This window comes from Rhinolophus ferrumequinum, chromosome 25 (genome assembly GCF_004115265.2).
Source record: "Rhinolophus ferrumequinum isolate MPI-CBG mRhiFer1 chromosome 25, mRhiFer1_v1.p, whole genome shotgun sequence".
In the NCBI taxonomy this organism is placed as follows: Eukaryota; Metazoa; Chordata; class Mammalia; order Chiroptera; family Rhinolophidae; genus Rhinolophus; species Rhinolophus ferrumequinum.
In genome coordinates this window covers 23245401-23268026 of record NC_046308.1, presented here as the reverse complement: position 1 = coordinate 23268026, position 22626 = coordinate 23245401, and the positions used below count along the sequence as shown (strand labels likewise).

The 22626-nt window shown below is 42.1% G+C and overlaps 1 protein-coding gene and 1 pseudogene across 1 annotated transcript in view; both read left to right on the top strand.

Annotated features, from left to right (window-relative positions):
- The window catches only part of PI4KA (phosphatidylinositol 4-kinase alpha), a 114167-nt gene that overhangs the window by 15515 nt on the left and 76026 nt on the right, over window positions 1-22626 (top strand). Inside the window, exons 2-9 of the mRNA XM_033097778.1 lie at window positions 8552-8668; window positions 11856-11949; window positions 14417-14505; window positions 15819-15891; window positions 16492-16751; window positions 17280-17346; window positions 20468-20616; window positions 21569-21634. Coding sequence (XP_032953669.1) covers window positions 8552-8668; window positions 11856-11949; window positions 14417-14505; window positions 15819-15891; window positions 16492-16751; window positions 17280-17346; window positions 20468-20616; window positions 21569-21634 — 915 coding nt within the window. The remainder of the gene's footprint in view (window positions 1-8551; window positions 8669-11855; window positions 11950-14416; window positions 14506-15818; window positions 15892-16491; window positions 16752-17279; window positions 17347-20467; window positions 20617-21568; window positions 21635-22626) is intronic.
- LOC117017798 (RNA transcription, translation and transport factor protein-like) lies at window positions 1707-3991 on the top strand (annotated as a pseudogene).

The following is a 22626-nucleotide window of genomic DNA, read 5'->3' as shown; positions in this document are numbered from 1 at the left end:
CGTGTTGTGCCTCATGTCACAATCACCTTTGTTTCTCCTGATAGCTCTGAGTCACTTAAGAATGTTAACTTATGTTCAGTTCTCTAAGAGGCAGTACCTTTGAGAAAGACAATTAAAACATGGTTTTAACACAAAAAAAACTGCCACTAATACTTAAAGCCTAATCTTTAGTTGTCAGGGAATTTTGTTTCTCCAGAAAGACTATTCCCAGAGGTTTCAGGTAACGAAAGCTGTATGCTTTTTAAAAATTGCTTAATTAGGCAGCTTGTAATGCTATTATTGTAGCTTTATTTTGACCTAAATGCCTTACCTACACCCACTGTTATGTTTGATTCTCATCTGCAACTTGTTAGGGCATCTTATTTTTTTCTTGGTTTGGTGTTTCCTTACCTTGGCAGTCCAAATTCACTTTGTGGTCTCTGTCTTTTAATAGTCTTGGGTTAAAGTGCTGTCAGGTGCTCTTATCAAAGTCTGCGTAAGTTATCTTTGTTGCCTCCCTGTGGTCCACCTCTCTAAGTGATGGGTAGAGCCCCTTTGGATCCTTTTTGTAAATGGGAGTAACCTGGCTCTGTCCGGTTTTGAACTTAATGACCTCTTACAATGACAGGCTCTACACCCCCCTAAAAAGAACCTTTTAGTTTGTCTTAAAATTCTGAAAAAAATCATTCAATGTTATTTTTCTTTTCATTTTTTTTTATCATAGCATCAAAGCTTTATTTTGCCCTGGGAGTTTGACTTTTCTTTGTCTCAATTTCTCGGTCCATGTAATGGGGATAGTTAATACTATCGATTTAATATGCTGTGATGAGGATTAGAAGAGATAACACAGACTAGCACCTGGCATGTGGTAAATGCTTAATGACTGTTGGCTGTTAGTATTTGGTGAATGGCACCCACTAGAGCTGGTTCTCCCTTAGCTGATGTGTGACAACTTTTATAGGCTCTGGGTTCAAGTCTTCCCTTGTTTTTCTCACAAGAGTCTCAGTTTCTGAGGGCCTTTTGAACGTGCCTGGTACTGATTATTTGACAAGTATCACAATGTAGTTAAACCCTGCATTAGGAAGCCTGAGTTCTAGTGGTCCTCTCTCTGTCATTTCTTTCCTTCTCATCTCATGAAATCTCTGTGACCCCTTTATGTGCACTAAGTGGTGGTTAAGTTTCTGGAACGTATAGGGTACAGTGAATACAGTGACGAGGGGGGCACAGTTCTGTTTGCATTGAGCAGAAGAGAAGTATACAAGTAACACTAAAATAAGATATAAAAATGGTAGTTCTCTCGAGAGAACTACAGAGTTCTTGGTGGGCTACTGAGAGGTGTGGTGGGAGAGATCTCATCACGTGGTGGGGCTCTGGCTGGTAAAGCTTGGAGAAGCAGGAGACAGTTGACATGATCTTGGAAGGATGGGTCGAATTTTTATAGGGGAGATGAGGTAGGTTGAATGAAATGTTTCAGATGGGTGAAGACCATGGAGAAGGCCAGGGAGGGAGAAGTGAATGTTGTATTTGGGGCCTGGGTGTTCAGGGGAAGTTGGGGAGAACTTTCGTTGCCAGCTGGGAGTGTGCATAGAGTGTTCATTGGAGTGGGGAGCCGTTGAAGGTACATGAGCTGGAAGGGTGGTATTGGAGTCGGAAGACACAGAGGGGCTATTAAGAACCGGTTGCCTAAGGTTGTGAGGTTGTGCCTAACCTGTACCACAGGGTAGGGTATGACACGTGAAGATCTGCCGCTGGTGGACATCTGGCAGTTCAGTCTGTGTGACCTCCTGCAGACATCCATCTATGACCTTGAGTCTGTTCGGGAGTTGTTAGTGGTCCTCAGGTCTGGGGGCCGGGTGAGCATCTGCTCGGTGTAGTCGTTGAACTTGTGTGCAGCCTGCATCTCTTTAGAGAAATTGCACCAAGAAAAGCTCAATGTCGTATTCCATTTTTGTCCATGGTTTTTTTTTTGCTAATGAGGTAATTTAATAAATTCAGTTTTTGTTAGCACAGAGCTGTGAAGTGTTTTTAAGACAGCACTTCGTGAGATTAAGCTGTACATGCCCAGGTCTCTTGTTTCAACCTGCTTTGGTCTCTACCGTGCAGCCGTGGGTGTCTTTGTCAGGGCTGGAATAGCTATGGCTCTTGCTCCATTAAAAGGAGAAAAAGTTTTCTAGATTGAGGCTCTTGGGGAAGTTATATTTAAGTAGGAGTTGTTTTATGTTATTAAGATGTTGGAATTAAGGACTTGTGGGACCATTGTATGTAGAAAATGTCTGCGTAGCTTATTTGATCCAGATTTTCTTCCAGTTTTGTGTTACTTTTTGTTGCTGGATTACTCAGGTTGTATCCATTGAAACATTCATTATACACCTTTATTTTCTGAGCTCTAAGAACATAAATATTATTGTTCTTTTAAAAATAAGATGTGCATTAATGGCAAAGTTGTTTCTACTATTAATTTTATTTTTTGATTCGGAACTTAACAATGTTCTTTAAGGAAAATACAGAAAAAAATAAAGGATATAAATATTGCCTGTCGTCTGCTTACTGATTTTCGTATCTTTCTTGATAGGCAGGCCAGGTTCTGAGTTTCATTTAATACACTTTGACTAATTGCATTAGTTTCCTATTGCTGCTATAACAAATTACCACAAATTTAGTGGCTTAGAATAACACAAATTTCTTGTTTTTCAGTCTGTATATTAGGAGCCCAATACCGGTCTCCCTGGACAGACATCAAGGTGATGGCAGGGCTGTTTACCTTTCTGGAGATGTTAGGGGACAACCATCTCCAGGTGTTTTATAGCTCCTCCAGGCTCCCACATTCCTGGTCCACAGCCCTTCCTTCACCTTTAAAGCCAGCACATTGGGCCAAGCCCTCAGGACACATCCCTCTGGCCTCTTCTCCCTCTGTCTTCTACTGTTAAGGACCTTTGCGGTTACACTGGGCCCACTCAAAGAATCCAGGATAATCGCTCCATGCCAAGGTCCTTAACCTAATCACTTCTGCACAGTTCCTTTTGCTATGGAAGGGCACATCCCCACAGGCTCCAGGGATTAGGACACACACATCTTTGGGGTGGGGGGCATTGTTCTGCCTGCCACGATGCAATTCCTGCATTCCCAATCGTTCTGGAGATCTCTAAGTTGTTCAGTAGTTCTTTTTGGTAGCTGTCCGTCACATTTTAAAACTCTGTGCCCCGCTTTGCTCTTGCATCGCCGGTACTTGCACCACCTGTACCTCTTCATGTCTCCTACGCCGCGGGGACTAGAGCGAGAAGTGGGGACTATGTTCTGACACCAAGCTGACAGACCTCGACTACCACAGCGCTCCTTGCTTCCACTACAAAGATGAAACAATTCGGGAACTTTATCGTTTGGCTTGAAGATCAGAAAATCAGACACGACAAGATTGAAGACAGAGGTAATTTAAGAAACATCCACAGCAGGGATTGGCCCAAATTCTTTGAAAAGTATCTCAGAGATGTGAATTGTCCTTTCAAGCTTCAAGATCGACAAGAAGCACTTGACTGGCTTCTTGGTTGAGCTGTTAGACTTGAATGTGGAGATAATGCTGAAAACTATAAGGACTTGGTACCTGATGGTACAAAACATGCTGACAATGCAGCTGACGATGCAGAGCCATTGATCTGGATGTCAATTTGGATGTAAATAATCCTGATTTTGAGGCCGGTGTAATGGCTTTGGCTGACCTTCTTCAGATTCAGCATCATGACGATTACCTGGTAATGCTTAAGGCAATTCGCATTTTGGTCCAGGAGCGCCTGACACAGGATGCAGTTCCTGAAGCAAATCAAGCAAAAGAGGGCTTGCCTGTTGCTTTAGACAAGCCTATTCTGGTTTTGACACAGGGGATACAGTTCTTAGTGAAGCTGCTCAAATTCTGCAATTGCTGCGTATAGAAGAGCTCAGAGAGCTACAGACAAAAATGAAGCCATTGGATATTGCCGATCCAAAGACAGACCGCAGACTGGGGAAAGTTGGAAGGTGAACATTTTAGGATTTTAGCCTTTCACCTACTTAGTACAATTGGGAACCATGTATACTCTGGCATGTGTTTGGAAATCAAATGTCACATTTTTGAGGGAAGAATCCCAGAAAATTGACTATATTCTTGAGGTTTATCATCATTGCTTTTTCTTTAGTAAAATGTGGGAAAGTGAAAAAAAACAAGTAAACAAACTGTGTTCCCCTTCTAAAATAATTTCTAAATTGTCACAAATGATTTCTATTTAAATATTTTTAATTGAGTGGCAGTGAGGGAGGAAGGTCTGAAGTCAGAGTAATCCATGGCCCCTCAGAGCCGCTCTGGGCATTTGAGATAGATGCCCAGGCAGTCCAGAGGAGACGAGGATGCTAAAACCTGTGCTGCCTCCAGCTATCTACTGGGTACGGCGACAGCTGCATGGGCAGTAGGGTTTAGAAATGTTCGTGATGCTGGTTTTTGTCCTGGGATATTGCTAGAACTCATGTTTACACCTTTCTGAATACTAGTGTAATAATACCTCAAAAACAGAGGAACTAGCAAACAGAAAACCCAACCCAGCCCAGAACACCTGCCTGCCTTGTGAGGAGAAATCCAGTTCTTACACTTGCCATAAAGGGGAAACCTTGGGGTTTGCCTCTGCCCTCTGAGGCAAGTGCCAGGATGGACTGGCAGCAGTCCCCCAAATACGGAAGGTCTGGATTGAGAAGAGAGCCTGGCTGGTCAGAGTGACATCTCAGCAAAAAGTAAGACTAGATGGCAGAGCATGCAGCCTGGACGCCTCTTGTCATCCATGTCCACAGTGGAGGAGATGGGGATTCAAAGATAAGAGACGATTTTTGCCTACAGGTCTAGGAGCTTACAGGTTAGTGGGGAGACAGACAAATAAATGCACTAGTAACTAACATTAACAGTGGGGTAGCTGCTGCTGTTGGTCGTGTTATTGGAGCCCTTCACATAGGCGAGGACAGCGCTTGTGTTTACTTCTAACTGATTGTCTCCAGGCTAAACATTCCTTTAACCGCTCCTTGTATAGAATATTTCTAGACCTCATATGTTCTGGATAGCCGTCTTCGTCTTCAGATACTTTCCAGTGTGGCAAAGAGGCAACTAAAATAATCTTTCCCTCACTTCGACGTGCTGTCCATCAAGTCCTGAAACTCCTCCTTTGGAACACATCCTGAGCTGGTCTGTTCTGTCTCTGCTCGTTCTGGTCACTACCTACCATCTCTGCCTGGACTACTGCAGGGTCTCCTGACCTGTCTCTCTGCTTTTACCCTCGTCTTCCAAAATCCATTCTTCATGCTGCAGCCAGAGGGATTCTTCTGAACCTCAGTTCTAAACTTAAGGCCTCTGTGCGCACCCCAGCAGCTCTGGCTTCCTGTTGTTATCAGAGTACAATCCAGGCTCCCAACTCGGCATGTGGGGCCCTGTGGTGTCATCTCTGCCTGCACTTGGACTTCTGGGCATCCCTGCTTTCCTTTTTCCACTGTGCTGCCGCCCCAGCGAGCTCTGCCAGTATGCTCTTTCCTGATTTGTCCTGGCTGGTTCCTTCTTAATCAACCCCAATTTAGTGGGCACCTTCTTAAAAAGGCCTTCCCTGATCACCCCATAGAAAGTAGCCCTGCAGACACTATTGTTGGGGAAATATAGACAAACTGTCCCAACCCAGAAACCCTCTTCACAAAGGTAATAGAGACAGAAAACACTTCTATTATTGAACAAGCGTTAAACTAGAATGTGATATGCATCACAGGTCGTCTGCTAAGAGATTGCAAGGACAGAAAGAAATCTCCCTTTAGTATAGCTACGCAGCTACAACACAGCATGTAGATGTTTCCAAGGTAAACCATAACTAGTCCTCAGGTAAGAGAACTTGACAGCACTACGTGTCACACAGTTCCACCTGGTAATTGGAGTGACCATCTGGGTTAGCTAGTTGGCTTTAATCAGAGGAAAAATAAACTCCTTCTGTCTTCATGACAGGAGGTTGTTTTGCAACTTGGAGTAAAGAACCCACTGAAGTTAGGCTCCTCCTCCCATAGAAACTGGGAGATGGGGGTGCAGTCTCCCTTGATGTTTACATTCCAAAGAGACTGGCCTCCAAGTCCTTGAGCAAGACATTCCTAGGTCATTAAGCTTACAAATTGTCATTGTAGTCTTCAAAAGGACTTACGTATGTTTCAAAGAAAGGGAAAAGTACTTACAGTGGTGAGTTTTCAATGTAAGTGAACAAAGAAAAAGGAGAGGGAAAGGCTTCCCTTATTTTCAACAGGGATAATTGAATGAAGCCTCTTATTTTAAATTTGTGTTTGTCTTCACTCTGTCTCACCTCTAATATTCACCTGGTGTGTGTGTTCAGGTCTAGAATGAGAGCAGGGGCTCCGTCTTCCTGATTTACTCTGCATCTGTGGTACCCAGGGTCGTGCCTCTGATGAAATAGGTACCTAGTAAATAGAATGAGTTAAAGGCGTACGGACTAGATTAACTCCTATATAAGCCATTTCAAGGACGTTATTGAAGAGCAGTAGCGTGGACAATGTTTATCAGGGACTGTGAAGTGAGTCCTGAGTCCAGGTAATGATTGTGCCTTTGTATCAGGCACATTATCTCATCCAGCTCCGTGAGGACTGCTGTATAGACGGGAAAGCTGAGGATCAGCGTGTCACCTACGCGAGCCATGCCAGAGCCAGGATGTGACTCTGGGTCTAACTCCAAAGTCCATGTGCATTTCACTCCCCTAAAGATTGTCAAGATTAGATTTATTTATATACAACAGAAAAACAAGACACAATCCTTACCTGCCCCCAAAGCAATCTTCCAGGGGCATAGAAAGGGACTGAGAGCAAAGATATTTAAAATTGTAAGCATGGGAGGGGGGTGGTAGATGAGGGCCAAGGGGATCCAATATATGGTGATGGGAGGTGAACTGACTCTGGGTGGTGAACATACAACGTGATATATAGATCATGTATTACAGAGTTGTACACCTGAAGTCTACGTAACTTTACTAACCATTGTCACCCCAATAAACTTTAATTAAAAAAAATTGTAAGCATCATTATGTGTGTGGCATGTGGGAATACTGATGAGTTGTCTTTTTTTGTCCAGTTACATCTTTTCCATATTTAATAATGAGGTTGTGCTAGTTTTGATGCGTTGTGAGTGTCTATTCTGTCTTCTAGCACATTAGCTTCGCCTCCCCGGTCTGAGGCACAGTATGTCTTCTTGTATTCTAGAGCAGGGTGTTAAGTATTGCACAGGACAGGGCAGAGTATATGGACTTTGTCAGGGCCCCAGACTCTTCCCTCTGTTTCCACGTGGATTCATTCATCAACATTCTTTGGATGTCATTGACTCATTCTGATAGAAATCCACCTTCTTTAGATCTCTAATTTCTATAGATGTTTCTTGAGAGACTTTACTCTTTCCATCAAGATAATGTGGTTCTCTGGTGAAAGTGACCTGAGCGTCTGAAATGATCGCTGTACTGTGATCTCTTTGTATTTTATTTTACCCTTTGATTGTGAAGTGCATTCTCCTTGTGGAGACACACTGAAGAAGAGCGGGAATGTAGCATTTCTGTTCCTCTCTTGTTATTACTTTATGTTCGTTTGCCTAAGCATTTAATAAAAAAACATGGATTTTTTTCCCTCTCCCCATATGTATATATATATTTTTATTTTAATTTCCTGGATGTTGATTACATAAGTAATATTTTCCCCTAGAATATAGTTTGGCAAGTATAAAAAGCGCAAAGAATAAACATAAAACCACTGGTCATCCTGCCTCTCAAAGCTATTAACATTTTGATATATTTTCTACAGTTAGCCTTTAAAACATCCCACCAGGACCATATAAATGTCAGTGAGTGAGTGCTCATTGGGTCCATAGCCGAACAGCAAGGTGTCTAAGTGTTCTGTTCAAGAGCTTCTTGTGGGAGAAATTTTCAAGATTGATATCTCCTGTTTTCTAGTCATACTGCATTCAGATTTTTAGTTTTTTTATGACAGATATTTACTGTTGGTTTGTTTTGAAGGTAATCCTATTTTTTTTCTTTTGTTCAGTAAGTTGCTGATTTATTGTCTGCTTGCTTTCTGCTAGCCACTATTACGGCATATCCAGTAATAATAGATATTGTTTATTGAGCATTTACTATGTTCTGTGCACAGTCCTAAGTGCTTTACACACATTTGATTTTTAAAGAGCCCCTAAGGGGAGGCATTGCGCTTGTAGGTAGGTTTGGGTAACCTGCATAAGGGCACCACTGGGAAGTGGGGACTGCAGGCTGTCCTGACACCAAAAGGGCAGGCATTAGCCATTGTGCTTTACCTCCCCTGTGTGTACATCATTGTAACCTGCTGCCCAGGTCCCTCAGAGTGTGTGTTTGGGGCATGTGTAAAATTATTTCAGGAGCTGGAGATGTCCTTTTTACGATCTTTTAATTGGAAAAAATGACTTGTTGGTTATATAGACCGATGGCTTTTTGTGGTGCTGGTTTATTCTGAATGTGGGTTGATAATTTTTTAATCTATGGTTGTTTTATTTTTTGGTCTTGTTTTCTAGGTCCAAAAGCTGCTTTGTATGTGCCCAGTAGATTTCCATGGGATCTTCCAATTAGATGAAAGACGGAGAGATGCGGTGATTGCGTTGGGCATTTTTCTCATTGAGTCTGATCTTCAGGTAAGTCCTTACTAAATTAAAAGTGTTTCTGCTGTGTAAAGGGGGGTATAATTAGAATTTTAATTTGTACCTGCTTATGTTTACCGAAAGCAATGCCAGAACAATGCATAGAACCTACGTATTAAAAGTGGTTAGCAGTGGGTGAGACAGGGTAGGTGGAACAGGTAGGAATGAGACTTCTTAATGTACACTTTCTTGGGAAATTTTGATTTTTGGACTATGAATAAATTATGTTGTTAAAAAAAGTAAAATGTTTGTTTGTTTGTTTTTGTTTTTTTGCCGGAAAGTTAATTAAAATTTTTTGTGAAGTAATTGTGTGCCTGCTAGAATAGGCTTGATTTTCAATCTCAGGTAAAATGCCTGTCAGTCAGACTCAGAGTAACCATTTTTTTCCTTCTAAAAGGATACCATGTTTCCCCAAAAATAAGACCTAGCCGGACAATCAACTCTAATGCGTCTTTTAGAGCAAAAGTTAATATAAGACCCGGTCTTATATTATATTATGTTAGATAAGACCCGGTCTTATATTATAGTAAAATAAGACCGGGTCTTATGTTATGTTAGATAAGACCTGGTCTTATATTATAGTAAAATAAGACCGGGTCTTATATTAACTTTTGCTCCAAAAGACACATGAGAGCTGATTGTCCTGCTAGGTCTTATTTTCGGGGAAACATGGTAGTAATCTTTGAGATAATTTTGATATAATACCATCTTTTTCAAAACTATGATAGATATAATTTAAGTTTTAGAGTACATGTTAATTTGCCTTTTAAAGATGTCTTAAAAACCAATGTTGTAGCTCTACCAAAAAATGGTATAGCTTTTTTTTTTTTTTTTTAAGTATTTATCAAGGCTAATTGAAGCAAACGTTGACCACTGGATATACAATCTTTTATTTATTTATCTGTTTATTTTTATCATTATCAAGAATTTTTTTTTTTTTTTTTGCTTTTTAAAAAACCACAATAGTCACTTTACTCTTAAGTTTGCACTTTACAAATCAAGAATCATTTTTTAATTCCAAGTTTAATCATGCTCTGTTAGGAAATAAAGACGTTAGATATTTAAATTTTTACAGCTGTTTATACATTTGGAAAAGACATAAGCATTTTAATTTTAGATCAATATTTTAAAACTTAAATTGGTTATCTAACCAAGGCCGCATGAAAAACCAAAATTAGATGTAGAAGCTGCATTTTAATTATCCAATTTATTTATACGTGAAAAGAAAGAAAATCATTCCTACTTTTCTAATTTGCCAAGTCCTGTTTAAATTTAAATATAAAGAGGAGGAAAATAATTTTTAAAAAACTGTATAAGAAACTACTGTTGTTGAAATGTGTATTACTTGAAAATATCTTCGGCAAACACATTACTTGATAGGTTTACCTGTAAGTCCCTGACTTATATCAGGCTTTTTCAGGTTGTCAAGGAAGAGATGAGTACAAATCACCTTTGGTGTAATTCGGGTTCCGGGCAAGGATTGGAGGCGCCCAGGGTGGTAGTTAATGTCCCCTGAGCCATATAGTCTGCGTGTGCTACCAGGGAAGCCCGCCGGTCTCACGCACCCCAGGAGAGGACCCCGCATGCTTTGCCAGTCCCCCGGGCCCTAGGGAATCAGCGTTCTCTTGGTCTACCTGGGGTGTATGTTCCTTGCCTCCATCCAGGATGGGCTGTGGCATTGGCCTCCTTTACGTCCCCACCGTGGGTTGCCCTGGCGGCAGCGGTGGCCAGAGTAGCAGAAGTAGTTCGTTCACTCACCACATGCTACAGAAGCAATAACAGTTTATATAGGGAAGAGCACCGAGGCTACTTCCTCCACAGGGAGCCATGCTATGTAGACCCTTTGGAGTTTTTGTGCCTGTTACTATACTAGGATCCTGGACATATGTTGTAGCCAGCTCCTTTTTATCCTTTAGAGGAGAAATTGTTTAGTTTTCACGGAAAAAAACTTGTCTGTTTTTTTGGTCATCAATTGTGGCATATAACAAACTATCCTGAAACTTAGTGGTTTAACACAACAATGTTTTGTTTCTCATGAACCTGCAATTTAGACAGAGGTCAGAAGAGTCATTGTTTTTGCTCCATTAGGTGTCACCCAGGAGGGCTCAAAGGCTGAGGCCTGGAATCACCCGAAGGCTTATTCACTTCATGTCCAGAGAGTGATCCTGGTTGTGGACTGGACCTCAGTTGGGGCTCTTGGCCAGGGCACCTCTGGGTACATGGCCTCTCCATGTGGCCTGAGCTATGTCACTGTGTCACCCCATAGTGTCTGAATCCCAAGGGCAAGTATCCTGAGAAAGAACCAGGCAGAAGCTGCTTTGCCTTTTCTAACCTAGCCTAGGAAGGCTGTCTCGTGTACTACTTACTCTCTAGATACTCTAGAAGGAAGTCACTAAGGCAGCCCACTGTCCAGGATAGGTGAATTCGACAACTCCACCTTTCAGTGGAAGGAGTGCTACAGGATTTGCTTGTTTTCAAAATCACCCCATGCTTGTTCAGTGTTTTAGAACACCAAGTAGTATCCTTCTCTGGAGCACACTTAACTTGATTTTTTAACTGGAGTATCTATAAATAGGGAAATAGCCAAAAGACCAAATCATGGAAGGTTAAGAAGTTATATGTTGATTAGCTAGTTTGGAAACTAGAAGGAAGTAATTTTTTCATTGACTAATGATGGTTATAAAGTCTAATGTTCAACTGGAGAGGAGCCAAAGGAAACATGAAACAGAAGATTAAATAAACAAACAAGGGCCACGAACAACAGAAGCATCACCAAGTTTAGAAGCTTGTGGCTGTGAGCTTCTCCCCAGTCCAGAGAGCTGATCCTGGGGCCCACTGAAGGGTTTGGAGGCTCTCTGAACACTTCTCAGTGAAGGCAATTTTGAGTGTGTGCACACACACTTACCTTCTTCTGCAGAGGCCCTCATGGGGTCCAGGCCACCGAGGAGGCCAGAACCAGGCCAAACACTCAGTTCCAGAAGGGCAGGGTTTAGCCCTTCCCTTAGGTACTTGTGGTGCAGGCTGCTGGGAAACAGGAAGGGTGTGACGTCATGTGCACGTCCATCTTTAAGATGATTAGGACGTGGGTATGCTTTATTTTGGCCTTAATCTATGCTATAAAAAAAACTACCAGTCATGTATTATTTTGGTAAATATGATTTATTTATTTATTTATTTTTAGCACAAAGATTCTGTGGTTCCTTACCTTCTTCGACTTCTTAAAGGTCTTCCAAAAGTGTATTGGGTAGAAGAAAGCACAGCTCGGAAAGGCAGAGGTAATTTTGTGTGTGTTCCCTAAGTGCAAGGAAAAATGTGTATGTTCAATATCTGTAAGGATCAGTGTTTAATTATACTAACACATCAGTTAGGATGCGTCTAGATGGTTCTACTCAGGCTTGTGGGACAACTGCCTGTCTGCAGCAATATGGGCTGTGCCTACTCACTGTTGTCCGGGGCCCATGGGCGAGGGAGGGGGAGGCAGGGTTGAGCAAGCCAGCTTTCCATTGCACTCTGAGAGTGAGCAAGAACATTGAGACCTTCAGGAACCTTTTCTCATGTCTCATTGGCCAGAATTGGGTCACCTGCCAGTCCCTGAACCAGTCTCTGTTACCCTTAGATGACTAGGCTCACTCCTGGAATGAGGTCAGTTCTCCAAACTGCATTGCTGCTCAAAAAGGAAGGGTGAGATAGATGTTCAGGACCCAACCCATATTCACTATAAATACTCTGTTTCCCTGAAAATAAGACCTAGCCAGACAATTAGCTCTAATGCATCTTTTGGAGCCAAAATTAGTATAAGACCTGGTATTATATTATATTATATATTATATTATATATTATACCCGGTCTTATAGTAAAATAAGACTGGATATTATATTACATTACATTATATAATATAAGACCCGGTCTTATAGTAAAATAAAACCGGGTCTTAACATTAATTTTTTGCTCCAAAAGACACATTAGAGCTTATTGTCCAGCTAGGTCTTGTTTTCAGGGAAACATGGTAGTTTTATCACTTTGTTGCTGTTGCTAAATTTCAGTTAAACTTTGCACCTTTAGAAATGGAATAAATTCATGTGTATTTCTTTTTAACTTGTATTTTATTTTGATCTCTCTTTAAGGTCAAAGAGAAAGTTAGATCATCTTTTTCCCTCTTCCCTTCCACCGCCCTTCCCTCCCTACTTCCTGCTTGCTTGCTTTGTTACTTCCCGCTCTTCCGAAATATTTACACACATCCACTGTATGCCAAGCATTGCGCTAAACACTTAACAAAGTTGATGTTCTCATATACTAATTTCCCAAGCCTCCTAAATTAGCTTGGAAGACCTCCGACGTTTTAGAATGTACGACCTATGAGACTGAAGTTTCCATGTAATCTCTCTGAGCGTTTCAGCTTGCCTGAGGCCCACCTTCAGATATAGCAGGTGGCTGTAAAGAAGGCCCTTGTCCTTTTTGTTGGTGGCATGGTGGGCCGGTCTGCTAAAGATGGGTTTTTTTGTTCTCGTGAACATCCTGCTTGTGCCTTGATGTTTGGGTTTTCATCATTTCTGGTGACATACTGTGCCTAAAACAGACAGATCTCAAATTATGCACATATCCTGGAATTTAAAGGAGTACAAATTAAATATAGGGAGAACGTTGTTAAAAGGTCAGACGTTTATGTCCACTGTGGTTATCTAATTTGGGAAGAAGTAGACTACCAGTGGACGTTGATTCTATTTTTCTGTTCCCTTATTTCAAAACAAGTATCACTTCTAAATACATGGACTCAGAGTGCCATCCCTGGGCCAGCAGCATCAGCGTCATCTGGGAACTTGTCAGAAATGCAGATTCTCAGTCCCACATCAGAGCTACTGAATTAGAAACTGGGTCTGGGAGGCGGCTAGCCTGCATTTTAACAAGCCCTCCAGGTGATTCTGATGCACAATCAAGTCTGAAAAAGACCTAGAGCTGCATCTTGAAATAAGTGCAGAAGTAGAAGTGTGACAGTCTTCTGCTGTGTACTGTGCGTGAGCCATAAAATAGTGGGTCGCTCTATATGTCCTTGATTAAATATTTAGTTAGTATTGATTAAATTGATTAAATATTTAATAGTGATTGGACATACACAGCGATGGTCCTAACATTTTGAAGGTGTACTTGATAGAAGTGCTGCTTTGCTTTTTGGTCTTTTGGGTGTAGTGCTCCCTTCTCGACCTTGGGGCCCAGCTCCTGAGAACCTCCCTGCTAGGAGGCTCAGTAGTGGAAGGGCTTAAAAACCTAGGAGGAATAGAGCAACTCTTCGGAAGCTCTTATTAGGATTTTCTCCATTTGTCAAAATAAAGCAGAAGAGAACATATAAGCATTCAATTCAGTTTAAAGTAGAAGTAATAGATATTTGACAATTACCCTCCCTATACTCAAGATTGATTTCTCACTTTTATTCGGGTTGGGAATAAAAAGTGGTATCTGTCATATTGAGAGGGCTTATAATGTCAAACTATAAATTGGCTTAGGAAACATTTAAGTTTATTGAACCAAAACTTTTTTATTAAAAGAAAGGTAGGAGTATTTCTTAGCCAACATGTTGGGCCCAGACCTGTTCTTTTGAGACCCATGTCAGCGAGGGCAGCCACCACTGTAAACTGGTCCCTTGGCAGGCTGTATGAGAGAGAGAACATACTGAACTGGGTGGCCAGCAGGTGTGCCCCAGTGTCTCATGAGTGGTACTAGTCTTCTTTGTGTCTCTATGCCTTCCAGGCGCCCTCCCCGTTGCTGAGAGCTTCAGCTTCTGCTTGGTAACTTTGCTGTCTGATGTGGCTTACAGGGACCCTTCACTTAGGGATGAGGTAAGTGTGGTGAATTGTGCATTTCTATAAGGTTAAAAGAGATAGCTAGATATGTTAGAATTACGTTATTATTTTAAAAGTTAACAGGCTGTAAGTTAAGGGCTTTTCCATAAATAGCATTTATCAGAAGAGAAGTTAACACTGAAGATGATGATATAACTTTAACATATGAAATAGAGAAAATATTTCTTTTCACATCTATGGGTTATTCAGCATCATGTAGCATTAGCAAACTGTAAGAATTTTGACTTGGTGATGAACAAGTCATATCAAACCAACTTCATTCTCTTCTTTGCCTGGGTTTCCTAAGACGGGCAGTAGAGGGAAATGAGGTGGATATAGTCTAGTTGGTCTTCACCAAGGCATTGGACAGACCCTCTCCTGACATGCTGGCATATGGGATGAGCACCAGAATTCAGAGGGTGTTCAGAACTGCCCAAAGGACTACCTGAAAGGGTGACTGGTGAGGTACCAGCCCCACCAGGAGTCTTTGGTAGCCTGCCCCCTACCATTGTAGCAAAGTGAGCCAGGGCTGTGAGTGAAGATCAGAAAGCAAGTTGATCTCATTTGTAGACAACACAAAGCCAGGAATTAACAACCAGTATGATGAACTAAAGCTAATACCATGAGCTTTATAGGGATCAACGACAGGCAAAAAACACCAACTACATAAGCAGAGGTGGCATAGCTTGGGAGCAGCATGTGTGAAAAAGATTTAAGTATTTTATTTATCTGTGAGCTCATGGAGCCAGCAGTGTAAAGCAGCTGCCAAAAGCTAATGACATGTACATGAAAGGCTAAAAACTGTTGAGTTTGGTGATTACTTGGTGAGTCCCAACATCCCTGGAATATTAATATATTTTATCCTGAGCACTACAATTCAAAACGGTTCCTGGCACAGTGAACTACAGTAAAATCAGACTCAGGCAATCAGTATCATAAAGGACTTGTAACCATAAGGAATGGATGAAAAGAAGTAGGGGTATCTAGCCATGAAAAGGGATTTGGAGGCTCATCACCTGTTTGCAGAATAAGGAGGAAGGAGTGGCTCAGATAGCTGGTGGGGACATGCCCCAGGTGGACAACATTGGCCCAGAGTTAGGAGGAACTCTAACATTGGCCCAGAGAGAGAGGATTTGTGTCCCTGGAAGGTCAGCTGACAGGTGCCTCAGCAGAGCTATCACGTGGGGAGTTATGTATCAGATATGAGGTTGGACAAGATAGGTCTAAAGCTCCTAATTTTGAATTAATTTTGTGATATTTTGCTGATTCTGTTTATAAGTTTTTTTATTCTGTTTCCTTGGCTGTTACAGATTCTAGAGGCACTTTTGCAGGTTTTGCACGTCCTTTTGGACATGTGCCAGGCCTTGGAGATTCAAGAAAAAGGTATGATTATAGATCAAGGCTTTTTAAAGAAGTGATTTTGTGATTATTGTTTCCTTTGCTTTTTCCCAATCTTTTTTTCTGTTCTTTACTACCCTGTGCATGTGATGGATGAAAACCTTTCTATATTAGGTTGCCTTTGTTGTGTGTTAGCTAAGAGGCACGTAAGAGTCATGAGCACAGCTTTGCTACCTGAATGCTGAGTGACCTTGGACAAGTCACCTCACCCTTCTGGACCTAATAAGTTTCTTCATTTATAACATGTCTGACTTCCAAAGGTCATTTTTCCTCTAGTGTAAGGCTACCAATATGATCCCAGGAGGAATAAATACACTGTTTAAATATAATAAAGGTGCCTGATAACAGGCTGTATAAGCGATGTGGGTGTGCCATGAATAGATTAAGACCTCTCAAAGAGGGCAGGTATGTGTGAAGTATTGTCTGGAGTTGTTAATGTCAGATTGGCCCTGTTGCTGTGGCTTATTCTGACCCTTCAGATTTGTTGGTGGGTTGTGAGTTGTGAGCCAGCATTGTAGGTTGGTACAGTATGGTTCTCTTGCAGGTATCTTTCTGGTATCGGAACAGTTTTACTTTGTCTTCTAGAATACCTCTGCAAGTATGCAATCCCATGCCTGATTGGAATTTCACGAGCGTTTGGGCGTTACAGCAACACAGAAGAGTCTCTCCTCTCGAAACTCTTTCCCAAAGTCCCTCCTCATTCCCTCCGAGTCCCAGAGGAGCTGGAAGGCATTCGGAGGCGTTCCTTCAATGACTTCCGCTCCATCCTCCCCAGCAATTTGCTGACTGTGTGTCAGGAGGGCACCCTGAAGAGGAAGACCAGCAGCGTGTCCAGCATCTCTCAGGTGGGGCCGTACTCCTGGGAAGAGAGCAGAGCAGAGAGGTCTGTTAAGTGCTCACATGAAGAAAATCCCACTTGTGTGTAGTTTCAGGAAACTTAGAAAACCTAAAATAGTCTCCCTAGAATTCTCTTTAATATAAAAGCCTTGTCCTTTTTAAGATTTCTAAGTGATGTCATTCCCCAGTCACAAAGTATTTGTTTCCTAGCAATTGGGTGCCAAACTCTATTCTGAGCGGGAGACAGTTGATGCCCTAAAGAAGTATATAGTTGACTCATGGAGAAAAGATAGACACGAAACACTGAGAATAATTCAGCTCAGTCATCAAGTATAAAATGTATGTGTAGACAGGAAGAATTTAGTGATTTGGTATATCGTAGAGAATGCTGTAGCTGCGGTAGGCTTCAGGGAGGAGGTGAGGTTTGGGCCAAGACGTGAAGTCCAGCCATTGAGCTGGCAGAAAGAACCTTGTCTAAGATGAATCTGAAGTCTCACTGGTCTTTTCTGATGTGTAAGCGTGGTTCTGTGTTTCAGGTCAGCCCTGAACGTGGGATGCCCCCTCCCAGTTCCCCTGGAGTATCCGCTTTTCACTGCTTTGAAGGTGGGTTTCACCTTTCTGCCAAGAATGTCGACGTAGCACTCGATAGCAGGTTCGCAGTGATGGCTTCTTGTCACGTTAGGGACGGTAATGCCAGCGCTGTGCTGTCACACATCTCGAGTGTCAAGCTTTTACAAACTACTCATTTGCATTGAAACTTCTTAAAATTTAATTGGAAAATATTTCAAACAGAGAGAAAAATGCAGAAAATAATCTACAGACCCCCCCCGTGCCTGGGATTAGAATTTTAGTATGTTAACCTGTGAAAGCTCTGGTTTTCAGGGAGAAGTACTAATGGTGGGTCCTTCTCTGGTGTCTTTTTTCAGGGTCATTAAGTACATAGGTAATATTAAAGAGCATTTTATATTTTTTATAGAGCCTCACTGTTCACAAAGCACTTTCACAGAATGTACTGAATTTGATTCATATGATAGCCCTGTGCAGGGTCAGACATGTATTAAAATTGCCTTCAATTTATCCTCGAGGGAAGTAAGACTAAGTGATAGGAGAGGGGGAATCAGAATTCCATGCCTCATCATGCCATCTGTTCCATTTTCGGATGATGCCAATTGCTAAAAGAGCATTTCTCAAGAGGATCTTGAAAGATGTGAAGGGAATTTTTTTTTTTAAAAAAGGGGAGTATCTGAACTCAAATGTGGGCAACTTTGCAGGTAGTATTTTTGGATATGTGAGAATATAACATGTTACAGTCTATGTATATGTTAAAATGTAAGGCCGAGTCCGCCCACTCAAATCCCACTTCCCAGAGAGAACCACTTGTCCTAGAATATATTCCTCCAGACTTTAAACCTCCCCTTTGCCACCTGTATGCACTTGGGGCATCTGAGGATGGCCATGTTGTATCCTTGAAGGCTTCTCTTTTCTTGGTAAATCGCTCTCTATACTCAGGGGCCCCTCCCCAGTGGGGCTACCCTCTTTAAGCACTTCCAGTGAGTACTCAAGATTGGGGCCCAGGTGTGGGCTCACTGTTTAAGCTTCGTTCAGCAGATACAACCTGAGCACTGCTCTCCTGTGGAGGTGAGCTGGCTGGATGATTTTCTCACTCTCTAAAGTACACCTCATTGTCAAAGAGACAGGCAGGAAACCACTGCTCCTTCCCTTTTTTTTTTTAAAGATTTATTGGGGAACAGTATGTTTCTCCAAGGCCCATCAGCTCCAAGTCATTGTCCTTTAGTTGCAGGGGGCACAGTCCACAATCCCATGTGGGAATCGAACTGGCAACCTTGTTGTTGAGAGCTCGCGCTCTAACCAACATAGCCATCTGGCCGCCCAGCTCCTTCTCTTTTTGCTCCATGCCTCCCATTTCACTCAGACTTTTCTTACAGTTAGTCTCCCCTTCTCTCTTTCCAGTTCCTCTTCCATAGCGCTGTAAGAATTCTTTTTAAGAATTGTTTTTTAAAAGCATAAGTCTTATCATTTAATTTCCTGCTAAAAACTTTTCAGTGACACCCCCCTGCATAAGTCCCAAATCTTAAATCCTTGGTCCCTGCAGTTCTCATCTTTGGCCTCCATCTATGCCCACTGCACACTGGCTTGGCCACACAGGACTTCAGATTCATGTCATGGTGTCCATTTGGGAGATGCCCTCTGGCCACAAACTTCTTATCTTTTATTATTATTATTATTTTAAAAATACACTTGCATATACTTAAGATGATGAACACATACACACACACACAGAGGGTACCAAAAAAAGTATACACGATTGAAGAAAAGAAACTATTGAAATTGGAATACTCAATATATACAGATAACAGAAGATGAATACAAGTCACGTTTGACTTCTGCAGTTACAAGAGCTGCTCGCAGTGGTTACCATCAGTGTAATTTTAATATAGTTTTTTCCTTTCTTTAATGTGTATACATTTTTTGGCACCCTCTCTATATATACAGTGAAATGATTATTACAGTCAAGCTGTTAACATACTCATCTCCTCACATGGTTACCATTTTTTTCTTTTTTTGGGGGTGGGTGTGGGTGAAAGCACCTGAAATGTACTCTCTTAGGAAATGTCCAGTATTCAGTACTGGATTATTAATTATGGTCATCAGGTTGTGTGTTAGCTCTCTAGACTTATTCAACCCACATAATTGCAACTTCGTACTTTTGACCAACATTTCCCCATCCCCCCTCCCTGCCTGTGGTAACCACCGCTCACCTCTCTGCTCCTGTGTCTCTGACTTTTTTAGATTCTACATATAGATGAAATCATGTAGTCTTTTTTCTTTCTGTGTCTGGCTTATTTCATTTAGCACAAGGTCCTCCAGATTCATTCATGTTGTTGCAAATGGTAGAATCCCCCTTTTTTCTTTTTAAGGTTGAATAATACTCCATTTTATATATGTACCTGTACACACAATGTATATATTCACATACATTTTATACACACAACATAACTTCTTACCTTCTTCCCCAGCTGTTCCCTTTACACCAGCTTGTTCCTCTCCCTCCCTTCTTCCCTCAGTCATTCTCTCTCTCAGTGCTCCTTTATTATGTTGGCCTCCAGCGTCTCAACTCCTCTCAGTATTACTGCCCATCCCCTCGTTGTAAGTTGCTGGTTTCCTCTCTTGGGACCCACCAACCTCTAGTCAGGTCATCATCATAGAACTACGCATCAGCTTTGACACAATCGGGATAAACTCAACTCTGCTTTTTCTGTGCTTGAGAAAGTCATAACATTTATTCTTTGGTTTTTTATAGATTGATATTGTTACGAGGTGTTGGATGATTGGCTTTTTATTTTTGTTCTGACTTTTAAATTTTAGTAGTGTGCATTTTTATTCTAATTTTGATGGTAAAATATCTTTGGGGCCCTGTAGATCTCAACCTTTCACATCTCTCAACCTTTAAAAAGGTGTAATTCTTTCTTTTTTTTTCTTCCCACCTGTTAAGTTACATTGTCTGGGTTGAAAATATAGGACATGGTTATAGCTGAGCCCAAGGATTTGCAATCTAGCCTTTGCTTCTCAATTGAAAAACAAGGAATTGGAGTATAAACAAAAGCAAAGTCTATGCCTTTGTTTGTTACTGAGGGAATCAGCTTGAGAAAGTATCTTGGTCACGTGTTACTGTGAATGACTTTCCGGTTTTCTTTTCCATCAGTCTCTTACTTACCTGATGGGAGTGTCCTGGAACCTGATTACTACTTCTCTACCATCAGTTCCAGCTTCTCAGTTTCTCCTCTATTCAATGGTGTCACCTATAAGGAGTTCAGTATTCCACTAGAAATGCTTCGGGAACTCCTCAACTTGGTAAGTAGAACATTAATGGATAAACAAACCATGGGTATATCAATAAGGAAAATTGCTAGTGATGTAATCCTGTAATTTTTTTAAAGGAAAAACTAGGAGTTTCTCAGTATTTAAGAGTACAAGTTAGTAGCCATAATTTTCAGGCTAAAGAAGGAAGGAGAGTTAACATTCAGAGAGCAATTATGCGATATGTTCTCATTTAATCCTTGCAGCAACCATATGGGGGAGGCAGCGATGCATCCCCATTTTAGAGGTAAGGAAAGTGTCAAATATATCAAGGATCCGTAGGCCAAGGGCAGGGCCAAGCCTCAGCCCAAGGAATCCGACCCCAAGTCCAGTTTCCATTGCACCTAACTCCCTCTCAGGGGCTGCTCTATTCAGATCAACACAAAACCTAGCTTATTCATGTTTGGGTACCTTTGGATGGCCTTTGAGGTGCTGTCAGAGAGGGAGTGTTGCCATTGTCAGAGTCCTGAAATGGGACTCCCAAATGGCTCTTCTTATATCTTTGGAAGAGCCAGTGCACCAGGCTTGGGGAGGAGGGAGGAGCCATCAGTGCCCAAGGGCTGACTGTGAAGGTGCCCTTGACATCTGGGAGGGGATTGGATAAAATGGCAGTGACGCCTGGAGTCTGAATGTTTCCACATCCTGGAAACGGAAATCTAACATCAGCACATTTGAGAGAGTTGGTTCCTTTTCTGTTTTTATGTCGTTCCAATCTAGATAAGAAAAGAAGTTTCAAGCGATGGCAGAATTAGGGCATTTTGTGGGTATGGTTTGATACGGAGCCATAATTTGTATGTTGTGGCCTATTCTTCCATCACATTTTCACCACATGGGCCTGTTATGTGATTTTTCCATCAACACAATTTGTTCTTTGGTAGAAGGAGCTGGCATTCCTGTTTCTCACTGTGTTTGTCAGGTGCCTCATGAAGCCTTGTTTCCCTGGTAGGTGAAGAAGATTGTTGAGGAGCCTGTTCTCAAATCCTTGGATGCGGTTACAGCCAGTGTAATAGAGGTACGTCCCTTCTGGTGTACGCCATGCTAAGACCTACCTGCCGTGAACCTGTGTGTGAAGAGAGCTGGGAGGGTTTGTGTGGGGCTGGAGTGGAAGGGTTTGGCAGTGAGTTTTCAGCTTAACTTCCCTTGTCCCAATAATGATAACACACCTGTCACCTGAAAGCTTGCTCGATGCCAGGCTCTTTTAAATATACTACCTCCCAGTGCCTCTGAGGAGGTCAGTGTCTCCATTTCACAGGTGAAATAGAGAGCTTCAGGGGACTAACTAACTTGCCTTCGTCACACAGTCACCAGGAGAGTTGGGAATTCGCTGGGTCCCCTGACTGAAGCCCGTGCTCTTTTACCTTCCTCGCTCCTTTGGTGCTTCCAAAATCACTTCTCTGGGCTCAGTACACACTCCCTCAGACTTTCTAGGCACATACAGACCCTGGATTTTAATGTATCTGGAACCAAGGTCTATAGCATTATTTATAAAATCGTTAAATGTTGGTGTTTGGAGGTCTCAAAACCTCAGGGAACATTCGGGAACATCCCCTTTTGGTGCTGGGATCCAGAGCAATTGCCATTTGCCAGGCTGAAGATTGCCGTGGGCGTGTGCTGGACCCCACTTCCTTGTGAAGGATGTTCTTTCTCTCACCTGATGGGGAGGGAGGCACACAGTGCCTGGTACCATTGGGGTCAGCTCTGAAGAGGACGGAACCCCAGGGACCTTCTGTGCCTGCAGATCGTGTCTTCTCCTGCCTTATACGGGCTCCCAGCAAGCTGTGTGCAAACAACAGATGTATGTGCTGCGCATGGTTTGCTCTGCGTCAGTTCTTGGCTGAAGAGCACAGTTCCTGTAACTCTCCAGGTGACAGTCTGGCACTTACTCCCTTGTCTTCAACTTTTTCCAGTTGTACCCTGCCATTGGCCTGAGCTGTTGCTCTCTCACTGTTTGCAGTCTCAGAGGCCGCCGGGTTTCTTGTCAGTTTGGTCACCTGTGACCCAGGG